The 25,327-nt window shown below is 42.1% G+C and overlaps 1 protein-coding gene across 2 annotated transcripts in view; it reads right to left on the bottom strand.

Moving 5' to 3' along the window:
- The window catches only part of LOC122396626 (extracellular serine/threonine protein CG31145), a 79,789-nt gene extending 56,267 nt beyond the window's left edge, over positions 1 to 23,522 (bottom strand). For both annotated transcript variants that reach the window (XR_006259057.1, XM_043395197.1), the window contains exon 1: positions 21,418 to 23,522. Coding sequence is in view for 1 of the 2 variants with exons in the window: in XM_043395197.1 (XP_043251132.1) it covers positions 21,418 to 21,884 (467 nt within the window). In the remaining variant the exon portion in view is untranslated. The remainder of the gene's footprint in view (positions 1 to 21,417) is intronic.
- Positions 23,523 to 25,327: the final 1,805 nt, after the last annotated feature.

Raw genomic sequence — 25,327 nt, 5'->3', positions numbered from 1 at the left:
GACTTTCGACATGTAATAAATTGTTCGGGCACTTTCATTTACGTTGACCCATTTAACAGGCGCGGACCCCATAATTGAAAACTAATTTTGAACTTTGAAAATTCCGCGTCTGCCCGGTGGCGGACGTGAAATTGAAAATTCATCTGTAATCGAAAGTTATAATTTATCCACTCCCGTTTTAATTACCCCTTTCAAGTTCTCCGTTACCGTGAACTCTCTATTAATCAGCGCGTAAAAAAAAAATGAAAGTACGGCGATAACTAGAATGTCACAAACGTTGCAATCGTAAATAACGATCGTGAAAAGAGAGAATATCTCTTACCTGGCGATTCTCTTTCAGGGAGAAAAATTAATTTAAAATATTCCAATTTCCATAAAAAATAATGCATTTATCTGACTTGGTTCATCGCGAACTCGTCAAGATATGGTTTTCATTCGATGTACAAAACCATGTCTAGATACGCCTGGTCATTCATGGGCACGGCTTATCTGCGTTCCTCTTTCTATACATTCGCGATTACCAAATGAATTTTCGCGGAAACGAGTAAATGAAAGATAGGAAGAACATTAATTCCGACGGGTAAACATTTCTCGCGTTTATCACTAAAATTTTCCTCCTCGCGTCTAATGTTTTGTTTTCAACATTTTTCCGTAAAGATTTCCAAGAAAATCGCCAAGCATTGATAATCGACGTACCGTTAATGAAAATCGTTTATCGTATATGGAGGGGTGAAACGTTTACAGAAAACGTGCCCCAGTGTTTATTTGCGCTCGACGAATCGTCCGTTTTTCGCGTAGAACTTTTTCCAGAAGGGAAAATCTAAGAAGTCTCGGTAAACTGAGAAGAGCTCCTTTTTACGGGCCGGTTCGAATCGATCGTTACCGGCAAAGAGAAAATTTCAAAAGAACTCATAATCCGAAAGGGAGGACTTTGGACTACGGAAGTCTATACGTAAAGAAGCAGAAAATCGAAGAAAGTAACACGCTCACGCTGTTCACGACTTTTACTATGATTTCTGATTTCTTAATTTAAGTAAGAATCTCAGAGAGAAAAAACACTTTCGTCCGGCGTTGAATCGAAATTAGAAAATAGTGAAATTCATCTCGTGCACGATAGTAATTATTCACACGAATCAATAGCCACATATTTGTTAAACGAATGCCTGAGAACTTTCCACACGGGCATCGACATTTTCCAAATCCATAATTAATCGTTGGCGTCTCTAGTTTCGCCATCGATCATCCGTTTTCAAGTATAAACCAAATGATTCGAAGGAACTGTTTCTTTATTCTTTCTAAGCAAGAAATATGAACGAAGGTTTTTTTACTTATTTGTAAATAAAATTTATAATTAAACAGGACAGATGATTAAAGTTTATCTTTACCTCTAGAATTTCCTTATACACCACATTTTAATTAAAATTCTACTGTCTTTTAAAAGGTTTCCTTGCTGCCTTCCCCCGGTAATAAATACCTTAAAATTCCCTCGATTTCTTGAACAGGATAAAGCAACATAGAGTTGACCGTGAGAAAATACTGGTTTGTTAATAAAAATTCCCACGCGCGAATTATGCAGCCTATATTTTCCATCGGAATATAAGGAGCAATTAAACGAACTATCATCTTCATTAAAAAAAGAATAAGAATTATAGGAAAATCGCGAACACACAGCGTAAAGATTTCTTTCCCGGTAATGAATACAATTTTTTTTAAATATTGCTTTTGGAACACGTAAACGAAAAATCCATTTGACCGGAAACTTTTGCACACAACTGTACAAGGGTCGAGGGTCATCTTCTCTACGCAAATTACCATAGTATATACAGAGTGTCCGGTAACTGGCTGTCCAACCGACAATATAGTCAATCTACATGAGAAAGCGAATCAGAAATATGGAATAAAATTTTTTTTCATACGACGCTTTGTTTCCGGAGAAAATTGATTTTGAAAATTCGTCGGTTTCGCGACGGAGTTCGACTTGGCTGACGTGTTCGTTCATTGTTCGTCGTGTCTATGTACGTTGGTGTAAAATATACTATTGGCGAACGAAAAGCAGCGACTTTCATTTATAAAAAAAAAAAACAACAGAAAGGAGGAACGTAAATTTGTTTTGATAATCAAGTTTTCTATTTTTATTATTTATATTGAATTTATATTTTAATGAATGTTTGTATGAATAGTTTAAATAGCTTCGTTTATCTAGTATTATTTGTAACACATTTTATGTCTACAAAGATCTAATTTAACTGCAAGAGCAACCCTACGTACGAGGAGAAATTGGTATAAATAATGAGTAGAAATGTGTAAATATTTTTCATGAACAGAAATGCAGATACAGAGCACAATTGATAATAAAACTTTCTTAAATGCTGTTTTTCAATGTTCCTTATATCAGTTGGTGTATTATTAAAATAGTAATTCATTACTATTAATAATGAATAATTTAGTGCGTTTTAACTCGAGAAATTTCTTTTGCGACTAGTCGATGCCTAAACAAGTAAAAATTGGGACATTTGCTTTACGCGTACAGTGGAGCAAGACTCGAACATCAGGACAAGTAGAAGAAGTGATTTATGGGGAGACGCGCTCGGTATACAGGGTGCTCGAGACTTGATCAGCATAATTTATTCCGTTACCAGTGGTCCGTTGAAAATTTTTTTTGTCCAGTGTAACACGATTTAAGGAGAGCTTCGAGACAAGGTTACTAAATTTATTCTAATCTCTTTCGAAATTTTCAAGGTGGCCTCTAGATTTTTACGGAGAAACCTACATTTCTTTTACACTCATACGAATTGACAACATATTATTTAAATCAAAAAGATAATAAGAAAATAAGAAAATTCGATCCGTTTGTAAACCAACGGAATCTATCGATCAGAGACAAGAGGAAGAGGGTGGTCTGTCTGAGCATCGATCGCTGACAAATCCTGACAAATATTCGTAATCGATCAATGACCGATAAACGCGTCGAGATTTTGCTGCGTGTCCATCAAATCGACACGTTGGAAAGCGGGCAATTCTAGGAATCGGTCTAATTGCGGCCATGCTGGTGCGTACGAATAACTAATCAGCGCAAATGTCACCGATTGTAAGCGCTGGTTGCACACACAGGGGCACACACGTGCGTCCAGGGGTTCCGCAAAGCGCACCTTACACGCGTTTCCAACTATGAATATGCTCAGCACGTGCAGCTTAGCCTAGCCCCGGAGCCAGCGGTCACGGAGGACCGTGCACGGATTAGAGTCGCCAGTGTTGTCCAGAATCGCGCTTTGCGCTCGAATACGAGCATTACTCGGGGTTTGACCACCCACGAATGAAGAGACCAGAGGGTGAAAGAACGGATTAGAATAAGCACGCGAGAGGAAATCGCGATCTAGGGGAACGCGTAACCCCGCGTGACAGGTAAAACGGGCAGATCTAAGATTTAAAAACGACTGGGTCCGGAAGCTTGAATCTGAAATGGTTCCTAGGACCAAATAGTAATCTTGTGTGCAGTATTCTCGCGTTAAATGCGCGTTATCAGGGTCCGTAAAGATGTCCTGTGTCATTACGCGCTAGAGCAGAAAGAAATCCTCCAATAGTGACGTATAGATGCTCATAAACAAAGTTGTTTTACAGAGAAACATAGTAAAACACAGCTGAACATCAAATGCTGTCGCTTCTATTGAATTTGGAGCATTCGAATGCGTTTGTTTTCACTTCGTAATTTTGTTTTTATTCACATTTTCAGGGAGACTTTAGCCATACCTTGCTGGTTTGCGGTTTGATGTACCGGGGACTAATTCTTCGATCGCAGTGGGCGTTTCTTGAGGAAGTTAATACACTGCCCTCCGCGGCGATAGGACTAACGACGCGGCGAGTGGTCCCGAAACGAATGCACGCTTTTCGTCATTAGGAAATGCAATTTTCGAAAGTGGGCAAGTTTGCAACAGACGAATAGAGGAAGTGGGCCAAGTTTCCGGGGGAATTTCTGCGAGTATTGTCGAACGAAGATGGAACTGGAAGCTCTCGAGATTGCATTGGATGCATGAACGACGCATTCGGAATCCGGAGTTTCGTTGGAGAAGCATTTTGCGTTGCGATAGGGAGCGCATTAACCGTGGCTACCGGCGTGGCGCGAGAGATTCGAATCTTGCACGGTTCCAAGCGACGAATCACTGTTAAGAACCTTCGTTTTTAACGCAACATTATTACCGTGAACGGAGGCAACTACAACACTTACAAATGATAGATTTTAAGATCTTTATAAGACTGACGATCGTATACGCGTACCCCGATTTATCGTCTAAAGTTTTGTACACTAATACGACTTTAAAAGTACAGTGTTTCTGAAGATTCTTGAAGAATAAGATGGAGGTACCTCAGGTTATCAATGAGTTGTCGAAACACGAAAAAAAACTTTTCATATTTTGTTTACTTTGCAATTCCAAACACAGTCGAAAGATTTTAACTTTTAGACGAGTAACATATGCTTTTTTAGAGAAGTGTATTTCTGAACGACAAATTCAGCTGCGTAAGCTGCTTATGGATTTTTCTGAAAGCTGCTTACGTAACAAATTGGTTTTATACCTCTAACAAAGGACATCACTTAAGTGGAACGCGCTGATTTTTATTAAATTCACGTGCAAGACAGTTCTTAGAAAAATATTTCAAAGTCGCGGATTAAAGATATATTTTCCTATTCTGTCTAGAAAAAAACTGTTCGAAAAATATCTCTTGATAGCAAATTTAAAAAATATAGTAAAAATCATTTAACTATTTTTGTGTTTCATATTCTTCAAAAGTTTTTATTTCATCCCTTCGATAAAGTTAGAACTGTTATACAATTCATCCAGTTCCTGAACCCGAAAATAAAACGAAAGAGAAAGTAAAAATTTCATACTATTTACACGGTGGATTTCTATATCTGGAGCTCTAATCGATCTGATGGTCTATGAAAAAAAATTATAATAAATACACAAACTGTTACGAATACGTGTGAATCCTGAAAAGTCGCAGAACAATATTTCAAAAACGCGAGAATGTTTCTAGTAAATTACGTATCAGCGTGTCCGATCGAAAGCTTTTCGCCAGGGGGGTTGTATTTCCGGGACGACGCATAAAAAATGCGACGAACCGCAAAGGATTAATGCCTGGCTACAAGCTTGTCCCACATTCGATAATCACCCTATACGTTTTACCGAGTTTAATCGGTAATTATCGACAAAGCACGCCGGGGGGCTGTCCGGGCACTTTTTCTTCGTTTTCGCGTTTCATGAAATTCTATCAAATTCCAACGCGGCGCGCTCATCTCGTTTCGTCGATAAACACGGAACGAAACTATTTTAATTACGCGACCAGCGCCGCTAGATTTAATTTTCCAGAGCGCGCGTATCGTTTCACGGATAGGCGCGGATTTGTTTCCTGCGATCACATAAAGGTCCGTCTTCCGTCCGGTCGCTGTAAATTTCCAACCCTCCCTAATTATGCTCCCGCTTAGTCGTCGGTGCACGCGCGCGCGCGCGCTGGATACTTTTAATGAGAAAAATGCCGAGCGGTAACGATTCGCGTTGGCGGATGCGTCGTTTTGATAAATCTTGAAACGCGCGCCGGCGATAGAGACGATCGCGAGAACCGTTTTTAATTTCCCATGCGCGCTCGCTACCGCCAACTTTATATTAACACGGTCCGCTGGCTCCATCCCGCGGACGTTTTCTTTTTATTTCGATACCGCGGATTGCAAATGTGATTTTGCCGGGCGGATTACCGTACGCTCTCCCGAGCAAACACGTTCCTCTTATCTGACATGACCTATCTCCGCGATAAATAAAGCATCCGATTGGTTAAATAATCTTCCGTTCCGTTACATACACTCCCGTTCAGAAGTTATTGGACGGTTATCGTATCTTGACACGTGTACGGGCAAACAAAGTAATCCGTTGATCTCGTTTAAGAATTTATCTACCGAGAATACCGAGAAACAGTGGAATCGTTAGCTGCCTCGGACGCCATTAGATTGGCGGTCGAGCACTTGTGAGAGAGAGTGGCCACCTGGTGGCGGGAGCGGGAACTGTCCCACGACAACGTTACACTCGTAACACCTACTTTTAATTTACCTATCTGATAGTGTTTAATACGTCTACTATTTATAAAGTTCACTTTCAACGATACCACTACGGTCTTTTTGCATCTATCGTGTTTGTCTAACAGTCATAAAGAGTTATTCCTTTCCTTATCGCGTTGACATACGTTTTTACTTGCTCAACCAAACAGAAAAGAATTCTTTCGAGAACACTGACCAGGAGATGTATATACATTGACTGTGAGATATACGTTCTATATTGTTATCTCAAAGCCTTTCGACCAAACTAAATTACGACTCCAAGAAAATGAAGTTTGAAAATCGTTAGAGGAACCTATACGCGCCGAGTTTGGTCCGCGAACTCGGTGCTCGCGGGAGATTCTATTTATGGCGCATTAAATAAATTGGCTCGCCCCTTAAATAAATAACGTCAGGCACGTGGATTTTTCTACGATTGCAGAACAGGTTTGCGCGGCAGGTTTTCTCGCGCGGGACGAGACGAACGATGACAAATCAGGGATTTATGTAATGGAGGCAACATCCGCCACGCGACATCCTGTCTGCCCGGTCTATTATACCTGTTTCATCAACGAGCACGTTTTTCTATGGGCTTATGCAACCGATTGTTCGACAGACGAGGAAATTACCGGACTTTCGTGGCGTTCGATTCAATTTCCATTCGTTCAAAAGTGGTCTTCTCGGACCTCCGGGGACGCGTGGTAACGTTTCGAATTAAAATGGTGAATTCCATGGTGAATTGCGTATTATTATTATTTTTCCTTTTTCAGGTGTCCATTGCTCGTTACGATCTAGAAACTTACGAACTATGTCGAAACGCTGATTACATATCACAATAATGTCATAACAATAATTCAGATTCGAGTCTTTCGTACGTTCAGCGTCTGCTTTTGGCGACCTGCTGATTCAAGATTTCCATGTCATCGATATTTATCCGTAACTTCTTCTACCGCAGTATTTCTAACGTGACATTTATGATACAACGCGCGATGATAAAAATAACACGCGTGGAGTTTGGAACGTGAAATATTTTTATCGCGTACGGACGAGAATTGCAGAAATACGATATTGTCTCCTAGCTGACGGTACGCCTTTCAAGAGAACCGGAAGAGTTTATCTCGCCGTGTCCATTTTATCATATTTCTCTCGCGACTCGCTAACTGCAAGCTAATACGCTCTTATTATAAAAATATGAATTCGAATGGGAAAAAATAGCTTTCTTCAACAAAAGTTACCAAGAAGCTATTAAAAAATTTTAAATTCCCTATCTCTGCAATAAACACACATTTAAATGTGATAGATATCAAAACTAATATAATTTCTTTATTCTGATTATAAATATGGTTTTCTCAAATGTCTCTTAACGAATGCTAAATTTCAAGTCGAGCTAGAAAATTTCTTACATGCTATTAATACGACGCCATTATTCGAATTAATAACTGCAACCTACAAATCTTGCGAGATAAATACGCTACATTAATTAAGACCACCTAATGACGAAACAAATTTCAATCTGAGCCCCACTTTCCTGCCCGCTTTCTATAAAAACGTGCATTTACATGAACGGCCGCATTCTAATTAACCATTTATTATTCACGACGAACTACTAACCCGATAATCATCGTATCTTTTCCTTAAAGAATTTCTTCGCCGAGGTTTCTGCGTTTATCAAACCTCCCAAATGTTCGTAACAGAAAATAAATCTCGACTCGGCCGCGATATATCAAATTCTTCTCGCGAATGCATCTCGCCACGTGGAACCATTTCGAACTTCCAGTTACACACCTTTTGTTGCATTTTCACTGAAGTTGGAACATCTCGAATAATATCATATTCGGATACTGTATATTCCATTGTTTTTCTTTTTAGATCGTTCTTATTGTCATCGTAACATTTTCAAAAAATTTTATTTTCTATTTTATCGAGGGTGGTACTATTGAATTGTTCAACGTTAGGTCGTTGTATATTTCGTTTTTCTTATTTTTTGAACATTGTTTTTCAAAGAAGTATGTTGGTCTTATGGATCCCCAAAGTTGTAACGCTCACATTGTCGATGCAATTCCAAGAATTTATGTCCTCGCGAAGAACAGGGGCAACCGTATTTCTTCGCGTAAAATTGCCCCCTTGTCGCAAATTCTATTCGAAGTGTTCGAACGTAGAATAATTCGACGAATTAGTGGCAGCTCGAATTTTCACGCAGAATTCTCTCCGCGCGAGCGTGATCTACGCGAGACCGAACGAGACGAGCGAAAAAGTAAAATACAACGTTGCTTTCTTCCAACCAATTACCAGCGAGCCACGGATTTACCGACACGACCGATAAAAGCCGCACGGCAGAAAACAATCGAATTCTCACGCGAGGGAAAACGAAAGAAATTGTGTCACGGTTATTGGGTCGGTTCATAACACGCCGCTGAAAGGATAAAGTTATCCCCGATAAAGCCACGCTCGCCGACCGACGACGGGTTCCGTTCTTTCCGTTCGTCGAAACCGACGAGGACAGAGACGCTGGGGGATCATGACGCGTGCTGTCAGAAACTGGTTCCATCGACACGGGGAGAGCGAAACGAACTCGATATTACCAATAAATCTGACCGATCGAGGCCACGAACGCTCTAATATTAAGACAAGGACGAAAACACACAAAGTTTGTTCGTCGGAAACAACAGTTTGGTTTAAAGGTTCATTCGTGAATTTGACTTTTTAAAGTAGCGATCCGTGCAACCCGGAATTAACCCTTACCTACTTCTCAAATGGGTGTTTGAGTGAAGAGTGACGGAGAGGCGCGAGATCGTTCGTGAAATTAGCGTCACCGCGCGTACAAAGACGCGCGAATTACCAAGAACCGCGTGGAAATCAGCGAAAAAAAAAAAGCAGAAAAGAAGAACCGTACGAGATCGATCGTACCCGGGGGATTAATTACAATGCAAATTGATACCGGCTACTTTTTTCGTCCCGGCGAAATTGATTTTCCGTTAATTAAATGTCGCCGTTCGAGCCGATCCTAATTAGGATTCTGCTCTTCGTTAGTCCACCGCCGCGTCGGAATGCTCCTCGGTCGCCATTTCTCTTTCCCTTTCTCTTGAACCTCGAAGCGAGGTGGCCCAATTCAAAGGACTTCGAGGAGATTTCAAAGGCTTTCGAACAGCTTTTCCCTCTCGCGGAAGCGACAACGGGGTAGGGAAAAAAAAGACAAGGGCGAACGAACGAGAATGAAAATAAGAAAGAGAAATCTCGAATCGATGACGGGGGGGTGGGAAATCCAAGAAAGGTTTCCCCGCTAAGGACGAGCCTCGTCGAATAATCGATGGACCTCGGGGATCTGTTCCGCCGCGGTTTTTTCCACGGCGGACGAGTCGGAGTCGGACGTAGCGGAGAAACCGAGCCCCGGTGACAGAGTGAGACGGGACCGCCGAAACCGCGGCCAGAGAGAGAGAAAAGGGGCAAAGGCGAGAAAGGGAAACGGAAAACGGGAGTTTTCACCCGCGGTGTTCCGCTCTGGAAAACAGAGACGCATTCCTCCCGAGGAAAAGCCATTTTCTCGCCTCGCGCCGCTTGTTTACCCCGGGTCATTTATAATTTCCATTGCACGCTGGCTGCGTCTTGTTTACGACGTCCCGGCGATTCGTCCGCCGAATCGACGATTCCTGTACGCCCGCGGGATTCCTCCCGGAGGGAAAACTTTTGTCCTCGAATCGCTAACTTCGATTCCGAAGGCACTCGATTAGCTTTGTTCCGCGACAAACAGGATCGTCTAAGGGTGATAACCGGAACATGCGACAACTTTCGAACGAGTGTCGCAATATTCGAACATGGCGCGTGAAGACTAACTAAATGGCGATAGTCAAAAGTCGTCCCCATCATTTTTACTGTTTGAGCTCTTACAATACCGATATTGTAAGAGTTATGGTTTGTTACGGTGTTAAGGAACTTTTCGAATATTCTTCGATTCTCTACATATTCTCCATTAAATTACGCGTTGTTTGCCTTTTGAAACATTAAAATCCGCCAATCCGTTCAGGAGTTATGATTCTTTAAACGTACGCTTGAAACTTCAGGGGAATCGGAATGTCTGAGTCAGACATCGTATTTTCAGTAAAGAATTTTTTTCTCCAAAATGCGTAGGATTTCAGGGGTATGTGTATTCACCAAAAATGATTGTAATTGGTCCCTGCAACAAAAAATAATTTTTTTAGAATGATTTGAAATTTTTTAAATTGGCGAAAAATTTCACCACCTACTCGAATTTTTTTCTCGAAAATACGTAAGATTTCTGGGGTATGTGCATTAACCAAAAATGATCATAATTGATCCCCAAAACTGAAAATAATTTTTCCAGATCGATTCGAAACAATTTTTTTTCACCAACAATTAAAGCACCTATTCGAATTTTTTTCTCGAAAATGCGTAAGAATTCGAGGGTATGTCTATTGACCAAAAATGATTGTAATTGATCCCCAAAACTGAAAATAATTTTTCCAGATCGATTTGGAAAAATTTATTTTCGCCGACAATTTAGGCACCTATTCGAATTTTTTTCTCGAAAATGGTTAGGATTTTGAGGGTATGTCTATTGACCAAAAATGATTGTAATTGATCCCTGCAGCCAAAAATAATTTTTCCAGAACAGTTTGAAATTTTTTTAGGTTTCCTTCATATTCCATTGCCCTTTTTTCTGCCACCTTCATCTCGTCCCTCATCACTTCTCTAATCTTGTCTCCTCCACCTGCAACACCCATCTCAGGTACTCGTGCTGCATTTTCTCTCGAAACTTTCGTATCATAACACGCATATAAGTAACGTAGCTATAAGCATTTTATCGTGTAAACGTCGAGTAAAACTATATTTATTGGAAGTGGCAACAGCGAGATTTTTCAAACTTTGTTGAAAGTAAAACTGTGTGGGGAATAAATCAGTGTTACGGGAAAGTAATGTGCCGAGGTAGATTGAAAAAAAATAGATGGTTCTAGGTTTCAAAATGCCAAGGAAAATTACAATATCGTAAAAATTCCATTACATCCACTCGACGCTTAAAACGCGTTTTCCTCGTGACCATGTTTTTCGATAAGTTCGACATGATTTAGCAAAAATCAATGAACGGACCGAGTTCAGCCTTTATCGTCGGAAACTACGGAAAATGCGATACTTTGAACGTAACTTATTTTTTAAAACGTCGGAGTGGCAAAATTTTTTTTAAATATTTATAAAAAAAAAAAATTGTAACCATAGAATGAATTTAGGTAAACATTGCAAAATAATTGGAAATGTTATTTTTCTTTGTTTTTGCAACAACCCGGATTAAAACAGGTCAAATTTGGTTTAACATGGTTCGCTCTATATTCATACCTTCAATAGTAGCAGCAAAACCTTTAACAAACAAGATTCTAAAATAAAACTCATTCATAGATCGAAAGTTATCCGTACTCTAACAAAGACAAATTTGAAAAACATTTTATTTTCGGAAAAAAACATATTTCCAAAATCTCTGGCCATAGTTTCGCCAGTAACAAAAGAAAATATTACACGTGTATGTAAGCAATTATAGAGAATTGCATGGTTTGTGATGGACGGGCGTAGTTATTAAGTGACGTATGTATTTTTTTTCTCGGTGGAAGCACTTCGGAGATTTGTGGGTCAACTTCGATTTTTTAAATGGCATGCCCTACTTTTCACGACCGAATTCGATAAAAATATATCGGATAAAAGGGAGCAAAAATTATTCAAATATACGTATCGCGAAATTAATATTTTCCAAACTGTTCCGTTGCTAAGATACTGCAATTTCTCCTTGATTGATTTTCCATCGTAAATCGTTTAACTCGTTCTCCTTCGAACGAGATATTTTTTACGACACTTTACTGTTTCTTAACATTTTTCTTCTAACGTGTCAGTCCTCTTTAATTTTATCTTATATTACCTTTATCGTGTCTGTTTCAAGAAACTTATTTATTTTTTATTTATTTTTAATGACACCATTTACTAATATATTTGTGAGACTTTCTTGATTAAAATAAGACTTCCTATAAATTAAATTTCCCTCGAATCTGTCTACCAGTAACTTAAGCAACGATCGATCGCTGCCAAAGGCGTTTTAACGGGAAAACCTTTAATTTACCAAACACGCCTACCGAATACCACTTAGCAGCTCCCGCGCGTCGAAATCACAGCGCAAGCAACATCCGTTCGAAACTTCGAGACGTTCCGTCGAAACGGATCCGTTCTAGTTTCCACCAAGGCGATTCCAACAGCACAAAGCGACGTTGTGTTCGTTAGCAAGGACAATTACTCGACGAGGAAGGAAGCGACCTAATGACAATAGCACATGGAACACCTCGTCGCGAAACGTCTTCACGCAACGATACTTCTATCTCGAACTTCGAATCGTACTGACTTCTCCATCGAAAAGATAAAAAAGCTCTCGTTCGGAGAACTTGCAACGTAAAAACCTGAGTTCGTTCTCTTTTGAAGATTAATAAGATGGAAGATGTTTACCTTCTATTACCAAAAAATATTAATGGTCTCACTAGGGATGTTAAATCAATTTAAAAGAAAAAATAACTAAATTATAGTACCTTCTATTGAATGAAATGAGCACCATTTCAGTTGATAAATTTTCTATTTTTTAAATAAAGTAAATATTTATTCAAAGAGGAATAAAATGGTGAAAGAGAATTGCACATGAACTTTTGAAGAGGTAATTCTAAGGAAGGAATTCCAATCTGAAAATTCATGGTAATTTGAAACGGGTAGTTCTGGGAACTATTTAAGTTTGAAACATTTTTTCGAGTAAAATCGTCTTTCCTGCTCGCTCCCTAGCGTAAAAGAATCCCCAAGTTCAGCTTAAGAATTGAAAAATAGAAGATTCGATCTTTTAAATAACTCCAGGAGTTTGTTAAAATTGTAATTCGATAGCAGGAATTACTGTGGTTAGAAAACAAACTCGATGATTGAAAAATAGATATTAGTTATGCAATTAAAGTTGTAATACACGTTGAAAATCAATTTTCATAAACTATGTTATACAAAGAATGAAATAACTCTCCCTAACACCAGAATGTGGTCCGCGATCGATATCAGCGTGTAAATTATCGAGTAAATTTCACTAAGCAGTATCGGTGAAACTGCAATACATCCAAACTCGAGCGAAATTCAACTTTCGCGAATTAATTGCCCGTTCGATGGAAGAAACGACTGAATGAATTATTAGGATATTAACGAAATGCATACAAAACCACACGTAACCTTCTACCTTGAAAATGCGAGTGTCGATTAAATCTATTTCTATGAAAATACATAAGAGATTAAAGAACTCTGAAATACAAGATATATTAAGCGTATTTAACACGATTTTGTACCCTTTTAGAAGTAGATTGAGAACAAATTATATCGTGTTTGGTCTTATTTTAATCAGAAAACTCTCACAAACACATTGGTAAAAGTTTCATTAAAAAAGAAACAAAAATAAAAAAGTTTCATCTTTGCATTATGTCTCATCGATATTCGAAATAAGGTTATATTACACAACTCGACGTTGAGCTTCTGGGGAGTCCCTTCTGATTAATGGAGATGACTAACATTCACTTATCCGATCGACAATGATTCGCAGTTATCCGAGCGTTTATTTGACACCCGGTTTAATTAAAAAACCAGCTGATACGTTTGCACGGCGGTGTATTTTGACGAACGAAGCAGCGAAAATTTCTGCTCGCGTCTCGATATCGCTACCGCTGCCAGGATTCGACGACGAGTGTTTCAATCTCGTAGCGCTCGTTTCGATTCCCGACGCGAAACCGCCCGAAATCAGGACTTTGTCGGTCGAGTGTTCGATTAATTTTCGTCAAGGAGGCGAACCGAGTCCCGGGGCACGGAATTGCCTCTAAATCGGCGAGCAAGTCGGATGAAAAATGTCCCGGGTGTTGCAGGCGCCGCTCGAAAATGTACACGATGCATGTGCAATGGCTGCACCTGCCTCTCGCGATCCCGGGAAACGAAGGAACCGAGAAAGGAGCGAACCCCACTCGCCTCGAATCGGATGCTGCAACTTTTACGATATATTTTAACTCTACGACCCCGGACGATTTCCTTTTTTCTTTCTGCCGGGGGAGGGGTGAGGAAAAATGTGTTGAACCTAAAACGTTCCCTCCGCTGGGGAGCAGTTCGAGGAATACCCGTAAATCGGCCGGTCGTTCAGATCGTGAACCACCGTGATTAATAACGTTGCAAATGATCGCTTTTCTTCTAACTATTGCTCGAAGCTTGCAAAAATTATGAAGACGGATCGTTCTTTTCTCATTATTTTCAAATAATTTTTTGTTTCAGTTACTTGTTCCCATCCTAGGCGGCGCACATGTCACGAGGCGGCAATTTTAAACGCTTATTTCGCAACAAAACGAAGAACTGATTAAAAAAGATGAGGTTACGAAAATAAGAGTTAATTCCTGAAAACAGTTTTCCCGTTGTTGCACCGACATATTTCAACTTGAAGAGAACTCGCGAAACGACTCGACTGCAATTCTTTGGGGTTAACAATGTAGAGCGCGAGATTCGAAACCAGCAAATTTCCGATACGCCTGTCACCGGTATAAATAACCTACAAATCAAGTTTTCGATACTGGTCGGTGGAGTATTCGAAACGATTTCGGTCCTGGTGTCGGTTAATCGTTCGACTGATATTTCGAATATTTCCAGAAAGCCTCGAATAACAATTTTCTCTTGGGTCCGATAGTTACATAATAATCGTGACCTAATGATATTTCAAAGCCCCTGAAAGATCGACGTCTAAAAGGAAATTCACCGGATCGGTAATAATTCCTAAATAAAACTAAGTACTTTAATAAACGTTCCGACGTTTGGTTATTTTTACACGGTGCAACGTTTATTTTCGTTAAAGCAAGAATAATAGAATATCCAACGTTCCGTCGAGACCCCCGGGTAGGGTGGAGCCATTAATACGCTCGAAAATTTATCGGTTTCGGTAAAATTAACAATGGAGGCCCTTAGAAAGCTCATAGACCGAGGTACTTCCTACCACATGAATTCGCCTGGCCGCGACTCGGCCGAGTTACGATAAATTATTTCCGGGCAAACATCCGGCACTCGGTTCGAGCACCTTTGTCATCTTCACCCCGGAGATCCGCGGTCTGTGTGCGTTTCTGAAGTCTCCAATGTTTGGTGTCCCTCCAAAATTCCGCCGATGAATCGATACAACGCACGCGTTAACCTGCTCGATGATGCGCTATTATGCATGTTTGCCAGCCCGTGTACACACGCGTTCAAACGTGTATGCATAACTCCACCCCGTACACGCTATTATACACGTGTAAATTCACGGGTAATAATGTGTACACTAGCGATGGTAATTTGCATCATGCGCGCCGGGATACATGCGTATAAGAATACGCTCGCGAGGGAATTGCGTTCACTTTGTTACTGAAAACCTGATTCCATCGGGCACGGGGAAAATTATTCCATCTGTCAGGACAGGTGATATCGAGGAAACTTTTTTGGAAACAAAGTAAACACCATTGGAACCAAATAAAAATAATTTAAAGTGTGTTTACATTCGAATCAAATGGCTGCTAATTAAATCCACTGTTCGAGTAAGAATTCCAGTCGTATAAACGAAAAGATAAAAGTAGTATTTGCTGTATAAATGGAGAACTTCGACGCGTGGTAGGTACTTTCGTAACCGATAATAAAATGATATTGATATTTTATGAAGAAGGGTTGTTTCGAACGAAGTTTGGAAACCTTTGAGTTGAAATCGTGAACTGCCGGAGTTCATCGACGACACCGATGGCTTTCGTCGAACGCATGTATGGGTTCATTGTCCGGGTAGGGTCAACCAAGACTTTATTTATAGTTTCGATGTACCCCGTATATAGTAAATATCAGCTGTACGCGGATATAATACTTTATGTTTCTGTTCTCTAAAAAGAACGATGTCGTGGGATTGTCACTGCACGGTGACCCGTAGACCGCGAATGATTAAATATTTATCGTGCTCCTTGTTTTTCCCCGGCATTTGTATCTCACACAAAGCTCTCGAAATCGGCCCGTGTTCGATGCACGCGAAAACACCTGTCACCCCGGGGCTGGAACTTCCAAGCAACCCTACTGCGAGTCGTCCACGTTTCTACGAGTGTTCTCGGTGTAACGTAGACTGTCATTCAAAAGTATTAGACCATCCACCATTTTCATTTGATATGTCACAGTCACTGTCTTGCTCTATTATGACTTGTAAAGTTACTGGAATATACGAGCCTTTCACGCCTCACTGGTTCCAAGATGGATGGAAACGTTCATCTTACGAATCATGTCAGGAGTTCATTTTACGAATCAGAGTTAGCTAGCACGCGTTATGAAGAACCTTGTACTTGTATCGTCAATTATAGCTCTCACGTTCATCTTACGAATCACGTCAGTTCATTTTACGAATCACTACCGTATCTCGAAAACTAAGGCCGATCGACGCAAAATGGAAGAGGAAGAATTCGTTCGAAATGCTGGTTTCTACTAAATGAAGGCGTTCGATTCGATTTTGCTTGTCCCTGCCCACGATCGAGGTGGGTGTCACGCGTTATGGAGCACCTTGTATTTGCGCCGTCAATTATAGATCCCACCGGAAGGCCATGGCTCCCAACCACCCAGTATTCACCTTACCGCGTCCCAACTGGAGGAGCTTCAGAGAGTGGACTGCATCGAACGTTTACGACTCTGCTGCGAACAAGTATTGTCGCACTCGACGGAATATATCTGTTGCGCGGCGTATCAGCGGGCGAGTAGTTCACGTGTAAACGGTCCGCTCCGGCATTGTGCACGGGACACACGTAGTCTATTCAAAGGTAAAGTAACCCCCTCGAACGGGGACATTAAGGCATTGTTGACGGTTGTGCGGCGCAAAACAATGGCGTATTCCCCAGACAGCGAGGTCACTGGTGCTGTCTATCTAGTGAGAACGGAGGGCCTGTGCTTACGAGGATGCTTACAACGTGTAACCTTCGGGGAGATGCTTCTTGTTTTCCTTCCCGGTCGCTCGATAATACACGAACCTCGGAAACCCTTCGTTCCCTAGCTCTATTCCCGTGGATCGATCTTCACAGAGAAATGCAATGAAAAATGCAGTCTGCTGCGTCTCAATGCAGTCCTCGGGTAGCTCCTATCGTTGGAAGTTTTTCACGTCGCCCGGGGATCGCGATATCCTTATTCCCGGGGGGGGAACCCCGCCGCGCGCGCGGGACGGAGAAAAGGTGAGCTTTTTTATGGGCACGTGAACGACAGCGCCAGGCCAAATCCGATTAAACAGATTTCCGGGTAAAGCTTGCTGTACTCCTAAAGGGCATTCTCAATTTGTTGTACGCTGAACGTTCGGTCGGGGGCCACCGAATTACGCATATTTATTTCTCGTCACGTGGTCGGTTCATTTTTTTCTGGAATAATTAGAGACGCATTTCTACATTCGAAGTCGTGAAAAGCTTTGGTTTTTTTCATGGATAGCGTTGATTAAATCACTTACGAGTTCGAAGGATACGTCTGTAAATCGACAGGTGAAAGAATTCCCGAATTAAAGTCGCCTGGTGGTCGAGATCGAGTAAAAAAACAATCGCCCGTCCCCCGAGTCGGAGGGTAGCCTAATTCGATCGAGCGGTTCTACATTATAACGACTCAACGTGGTCGGAATTGTCGATTGGCTACCGCGGCCATTGTGCAGAACAATTACACGCAATTCCGAGCGGGAGGAATTAGGCTCCGAGGAGAAGGACCGTCGGGGGAGAACGAAGAGAGGAAAAGCGTCGGGGAAAAATCACGTTCTCGCGAACGGTCGAGTGGAAAGGGTTCAGGCGATGAAAACGACGCGCAACCCCGCCGGTCGATGGGAACACATCCGTGCAAACACATACGTGAATCATGCGTATTCCTTCTATCATCGGTATAATTACGTTTGCCATGGGACAACTTGCTTGCACAAGAATATGTGCCCTGGACACACACATAAGTGAGTGAATGCTAATACAACACGCGCTGGTGTGTGCAGAGGTTCACGCGACGCGGCTGATTCGCGCTTGCGAGACAATAAAATCGTTTAAGCGATAGAAAGATTATTCAACGACCAGTCGAGGAAGTCTTCTTTCAAGGATATTTTTTAATTGTGTCGTACGAGAAAATAGATCGCTCGTTAATTGATACAAACTTGAATCGACACTGATCGCGATATTTATCGATTTGGATCGCGGCGGAAAACTAAAATTTTATTTATTGATCGAATACTTCCGTCATATTTAATTACGTTTAACTTTAGAAATACGTTCAGAGGAACGGTTTATTAATTTTATTATACTCCTCAATATATTAATTATTATAAAGACACACGTTTCGTTCCCTCGTTTCTACGTTAATTAATTCAATATTGTACAGAATACTGAAATTACACAACGCAAAGGAATTATCCGAATATTATTTGTCTGGTATTGAACATCGTTTTGTTTATTCAGCGAATAACGTCGTTCAATGAGAAAAACATTAAAAGGAAAGTAAATATTCCTAAAACGTATCTTGGTTTCCCTATTCGAAATCATTTGAAGATTTTGCCGTTTGTTAAAATTACTTTCTCGCGCTTAAAAAGAACGCGGGATAAAGAAAGAAGAATTTGCACCAGCGAATGGAAATTAAAGGAAACGAAAATTTCCGCTGAGCCAGGGTTTTTGACTCGACAATGCAATCTTCGATGCAACGATAAGAAGCAGGGCTCGAACGAAACTGTAAACTTTTATAAATAAAGGTTATTTATTAAACTTTAAACTCCTAAATTCTTTCTTTTTCTATTTTAATTGTTGCGTCAACATTCGAACAGACATCGAAGATAAGTCACGGTGGATATGAAAGTGTTTTCTCAGAACAGAAAAGTGAAGTGTAAAAAGACATGACAGCAATGTGAGAACTAATTGAAAATTTTAACAGTTTCATTGGAGCCCTGATAAGAAGAAAAGGAGCCAGCAAACGAAGCTAATGTTTAGCATCTGCGCTGGGAAATGGTTGAAATGCTTCTACCGGTCTCCGAGCGCATATCATTTCTCTGGATACTGCGAGTTAAAAGCATAAGGTCGACGCAATCAGTGCAAAGAACATTCGTGATCCACATATCGCGACTCGAGGCCTCTTATCTGCTTGTTACGACAGAACGACGTTCTCGATTTCGCTGAATTAAAAATCGAAGACGCATCGAAGCCTGATACTTGACAGTAAATCTCGTTTCTATCGATAGAACATCCATACACGGTGGATCAAAAAAGTATCGACTCATTCTCTTTTCAAATATCTTTACGTATGAATATCGATATAAAATATGTGAAAAAAATCTCGAACATCCCTGAGACATAAATAAATATGTAATAAATAATTTATACTTGTTTTGTAAAAAAAAATCATTTCAATATGTAAGGATATTTTTTTAAAATTGAGCGTGTCGATACTTTGTTGAAACGATCGATTAAACTTACGTTAACACTATTTCTTGTTGTCCTAACCTAACCTAATTCCGTCGCCATGGCCCGATCGGTTTTCCATCGAACCTTTCGTCCAATAGCAGAAACTTTTCTAACTGCGCGGCGAAAAAACAACGAGAGTGGTATTCGAAGCCCCGGGAATCGGTTTAGGAGATTTCGATGGCCGGTCAGGCGAGATTAAAACTTGCTATTTTGGGCGTTATTCCGTTTAATTAGTTGTCGCGCGCCAGCAACTGAAAAGCTCGCTTATCTTACGACGAAACGGGAACAGATATTTTCACTAGGGTCGACGCAAACGGAAAACTGTTACGAGACGTCCTCTCCGGGCATTGTTATCGTCACCGATAAGGAATTCATCGTTTGAACAGTAAAAATAACGCTGTTTCTAAACACTATTCCAGATACGTGCGCGTCTTAGGTTCGAACTAAATAAACGAATGTCGTTGCTCGTTGACTCATCCGTCTGTTATTCGAGCTGACGTTGATTAAGAAACGTCTTACGAAGACATGTTCCAGATTTTCCAACCCGAAATGGTAAAAATTCCTAACGTTTTTTCTCTAGATATCCAAGTTATAAATAATTGAGAAGTCATGGTTTAGAACTGCCTTGAAAATGGCCAGCAAGCCGAAGAAAATGTTTATTTAATCCCTGCAAGGTTCTTAATTTTGAAATACTTATCGTTGAGAGATAGAAATTTATAAAACATGTACAGATGGAAAACATCTTGAAAACTTTAGTTGGAGTTACTATTTATATTTTTTTATTCATTTAAATCGACTCATAAATATGAAGAATCTTATCATAAGAGTGAGTCTCAGAATTATAAACCGACTCGAAATATACTGCAAATAATCGAGTCGTATCGTTCACGATATCAACAGAGATATTGCCGAGAGACACTTATTCATGATAAGCAGTTAATGACTCTTCCAAAAACGTGTTTATATTATTTAAAGTTCCGATCGAAGAGACGCGCAAAATATTTGTAATGATTTCAAACGACGAACGAAGAAAGGAAATATTTCACAAGAAATAGATAAACGTCACGAATAAATTGCTATACGTTGATTTGCGTTGGTTATTATTTTAATAAAATTTTGCCCGCGTCTGACTTCGACTGAATTAACGTAGCTAATTAACGTAGCATAACAGCGTGTTACGCAAGTGTGAGAAACCAAGATAATTACAATACAATGCAGTTCCTTTGTGTGTTTCGTGGATGTACTTCTTTTAATTACATTACACAATTCCCTTGAAAATAAAACTGGGTAACACGACTGCGATAAATGGTACGTGTCGGTGCATAAATTTCAATTAACGAGCGTAAGCAGCCATATAAGTACGATACCGCATCATCAGTACTTAAACGCAGTAGCGCGCCATATTTCATTGATATGTTACGAATAAATGAGTAAATTTCCTTTTCGAGAGTCTCTGTTGTTCCAGGGGACAGGAACGAGCTTGATTATTGCCATAAGCCGTATAAGCCGAGAGGTGGACGATATTTATCGCGTACGTTTGCTTCGATAGAGCTAATTATAGAAACCTTATCAACATTCCGAAAAAAAACAAATCTAACGCGCGGTTATCGATGGTGACTATATAATACCTTTTACTTGGATTTAGAATATGATGTTGCAATAACTAATATAACAGAAATTATTTTAATAAAATTTTGAATCGTTAGTTAATATTTTGATAAATTCGTGACACACGATACGAGTTACGGTTACCTTTATAACGAATAAATAAGTGTTAGTTTCATTTTATAATTAACATCGTTCCGACCTTAAACGAAATTTAATTTTTTACCCAGGAAAAAGACGAATACTCACTTTAGATTTATTTTCTTCAGCTCCCTCAAGGTAGGATTATACGAGTGATTCTCTCCGCTAATTTTGACCACCCCCTCGTACACCCCAACACCGTAACCTTTCACCAGAACGTCCACTAAATCCGAAAAGCTGTCGTGCACTTTCGTTTTCTCGGTCCTCGAGTCCCTAGGCTCGTTAGCAACGTCCTTGCCGGTGTTCTGCGTGGTACCGGACACGTCAGCACTGTTCTGTTCCTTGCTGGCGTTCGCTCTCTGGAGGAACTTCCGCCGGAAGTTGTTGTAAATGGTGTCCGTGTTCGGATCGTCGCCGATACGAACGCGACCGTGGCTGGGCACCAGGTGATGGCCGCTGTAGCCCAGGTCCATCTGAAGATCCATCACCAACAAGATCGTGAACAATATCGCGAACGCGCTCAGACCGAGCATCAGCTTGTCGCGGACCCTGATCATCCTGATCGTGAACTTCATCTTCCAATCGTTCGAGTCCTGGATCCTCCGACACTTTGAGATTTTCACTTTCTTCTTTCTCGCGGATCTCGTCTGGGACTTCTTACGATCGATCAGAACTGGACAGAAATCGGGAGGAACGTTGATCTTCGTATCATCGCCGACGGGCAACGCAGAGTCTCTTTGGTCCGCAGTTTCATCGGGGTTGGTTTTGGTCTTCGTCTCGTCGACTAGCCGTTCATCGTTGGGCCGTGTCTCGACGCGTAAGCTCGCTTCCGGGCGAAAAACAGTCGGCTCGGCGTTCGAGCAGACGAGGCTGCTCGAGTTCCCGTCCGGTTTCGCGACTAGCTCGTGTTTACTTTGCTCTTCCGCAGTCTCGCGGTCTCTGGTCCCCTCCGCGTCCCCACCGTCTGGCTGTCGGGCATCCGCGAAATTCGCAAGTCTGCATTTTACTCCGTGCGACGTGGCCGACTGACGGCTGGCGTGCAGCCCGTCATCGGTTATCCATGACTTCCTTGCTGAAATCAGCTTATCGGCTGACCCGTGCTCGTTATTCAGAGTCCACCGAAGCCTCGTCGACCTCTGAACCAGCCAGTCGTCCGGCGGAGGCGAGCGTTTCGCTTTCCACGACTTCCACCGTACCTTCGTCTTGTCCGACCAAATCAACGACCTTGGCTCGCCTGCGTCGAATCTGGAGTCCCCGACAAGGTTCTTCTCGCTGGTGGACCTCCGTTGATTCGGCTGAAGCGCTTCGAAGAGCTTCGTCGACTTCTCCAAGCGTCTCCTGATCAGAACGCGCTGCTCCAGCAACCTAAGGTTGTCCTCCGACCTTATCAGATCCTCCACGTCCTCCACGGACACGCTCTTCGACGAATCCTCGTCCTCGAAAACCGCGCGACGCGCTTGAACCGGCGAGATTCCACCCTCGTGGCTGCTCACTTGGATCCGCGAAGGCTCGTTCACCAACAGAAAACCGTCCTCGACGGTGTCGATGCTCGGACAGACGATGGAAACTTGGATCTTCGTGGACTCCTTGGCGAGGGAATCTTTGAAACAAGTTCCGCTTCGATCGAACTTCAGAGGCCTCTTGGTGGATCCTTTTCTTCTGACCGGTGGCACCGGTTTCTCCTCGCCGCCGTTGAACGAGAACTTCTTTCGCAGAACCGACGGGCTCTTCTGTATGTTCCTGACCAGCCTCTCGCAGCCCCCAGCGATGTTGTCCTTGGAACTTCTGACGAGCTTCCTGAGAAAGGAGTCGTTCTTCTGCAATTTCACGCGAGGACCCACCTCCTTCGAATCGGAATTCCTTCTCGCCTTCTCGCTGAAGCCGAACTTGAACGCGGGCCTGTCGAAGAAACCGACCTGCTTCTCGGTCTTCGACGACTGCACGCGATCGCTCAGGCTCTGCTTGATCTTGCCTTCCTTCCTCCGCGCCTGGAAACGCGAATCTGTTTCATCCCTGGCCGTGATGCCGACCGCGGGGCTGGATCTTCGTCCCTCGAGCGGCTGCTGAACCGTTCTCGACTCGCTATATTCGTATGTCTGGCGGCTTGAACGTGCTGTCTCGTCTCTTGAACCACTTGCGGGACATCTCCTCTCGTCCAGAGTTCCTTTTGGACGCGAAACCCGACGAAGTCCCGGTGTATCGATCGCCCGTACGTGTCGTTAACGGAATCGCGAGGGCCGACGTTCTGCCGGAAGTCTCCTTGCTCGAATTATCGACACCACGCCCCGAGTCGTCGCCTCTTAAAATGTTCTCGTTCCCTCTGGACACTGTCAGCCTTTCGATTCCACTGCGTCGCCGTCTGGAAACACAAACGACAGGGAAACCGTTAGATTGTCACACGATCGAGTTGTATAGCAGGCACAGTAGTGATTTGCAGGTTGAACATTTCTATCCTTCCCAACTGAGGGGACCTCCTTATTGTTAGAGCCAGTGAAGAGTCAAACACGACATTTAAAAACCCAGAACATGGATGACGTGGCAGTCAAAGTGTTTAGAATCACTGAAGTTATTCCTAGGAGTTTATAAGTTAAAAAATAAAATATGTTGAATAAAATGGACTTTTATGTTGTAAAACTGCATTGAATCTGATATTAATAAGCTGAAGGTACCATCTTTATGGAATGCATCATCGTGCGCGCAACGACCCCTGAAACGGACCAACGTGAACATCGGAACAAGCAACCCTCGCAAAAAAAAAAAGCCTCGTCTAAAAATAAATCAACGCTCGATGGTATAATAATAACTGTGTTGCATGCTTTTTATCGAGTTCCCCTGCAGGTGCACACGACCCGTTAGATACACTGGGTCAAGGTGCAGCCTTTAAGAGACGCTCGAGAGTGTGAGGGTGGCCGTAGTGCCTGAAAGAGCAGAGATATCAACTGTGAAATAGAGTGACGGTAATGGCGTGCTTCGTGTTGCGAGAGTGGCCATTACAGTTATCGCAAAAGTCGCGTCATAAAGAGGATTGCAGGGGCTGCGCGGGGATGGCCGTGGAGGATCGTAAAGGCTCGTTCCTTTCCTGTCTTTTATACTCGCAAACATCGTTGCATCCAGCCAAAACCGCATAATTCAATATCTGCATCGACGTTCGCCGACTTTAATGACCGGAGGGGGAGCAAATTCGATTTATTCGTACATTCGCGCCCGGACCGTCCCCGCCCCTGATCCACCGAGCATTCCCGATACCGTGCTTCTTTAAACGAAGTTTAGAGCACCTCGTCTCACTAAATCCAACCCCTTCAATTTCAGAATTTCACCGCGATGTCTTCAACTTAAACTCGACGTATCCCGAAATTGCAATCTCCCTGCGGGGTTCGTTCGTCAAACCCCCGAAATTCCGCTGCTGTTCCACCGTGCAATTTTCCCAACGCCAATTCTATGTCAAACAAATTTTTATTTTCCCACCTGCCAGGAAACACACGTTTCAAAGAGTTTTCATTAAGTTTGAATCTGTAAACGAGAAATACGCGTCACGAGTGAACGGAAGTTCAGCGAGAAACGTCGGAGGCGATCGTAAAGGATCGAGGGATACGGCGAGACACGTTTGAAGGGACACTATCCACGCGATATAAGCTTGATTGGCCATCCTTTCGCGATAAGGACAATAACTCGAACGTCATCGCTCGTAGGGAATTTCCCGTTGGAGTTAAGAGTTCGATCACGCTTAAGTGGAGGTGGTGCTGGAGGTCGCGTGGCGCGTTACAAGTTCCCCGGTTTTACGACAACAGTTCTTTTGCTCGGGAAGAAATGTCAATGGTTGTAGCTATCTTTATTATCGTCGTAGGACGCGTGGAATTTCAATGGCGTTTCTATTCGTCGGCGCGGTATCAGGGCACCGTGAGTTATACGAGAACGTTTGGTTCCCTTCCGCGAAACGATCCGCCCGCTGCGAACGACTGTTCCGATCGAAGATTCCACCCGGAACGACAACGATTTCCAATCGTTACGGGGATGTTGT

This window comes from Colletes gigas, unplaced genomic scaffold, assembly GCF_013123115.1.
Source record: "Colletes gigas isolate AHSC1104 unplaced genomic scaffold, ASM1312311v1 Colletes_gigas_Sc00007, whole genome shotgun sequence".
Classification (NCBI taxonomy): Eukaryota; Metazoa; Arthropoda; class Insecta; order Hymenoptera; family Colletidae; genus Colletes; species Colletes gigas.
The sequence above is the reverse complement of the archived record's forward strand: the minus strand, read 5'-3'. Positions and strand labels throughout refer to the sequence as shown.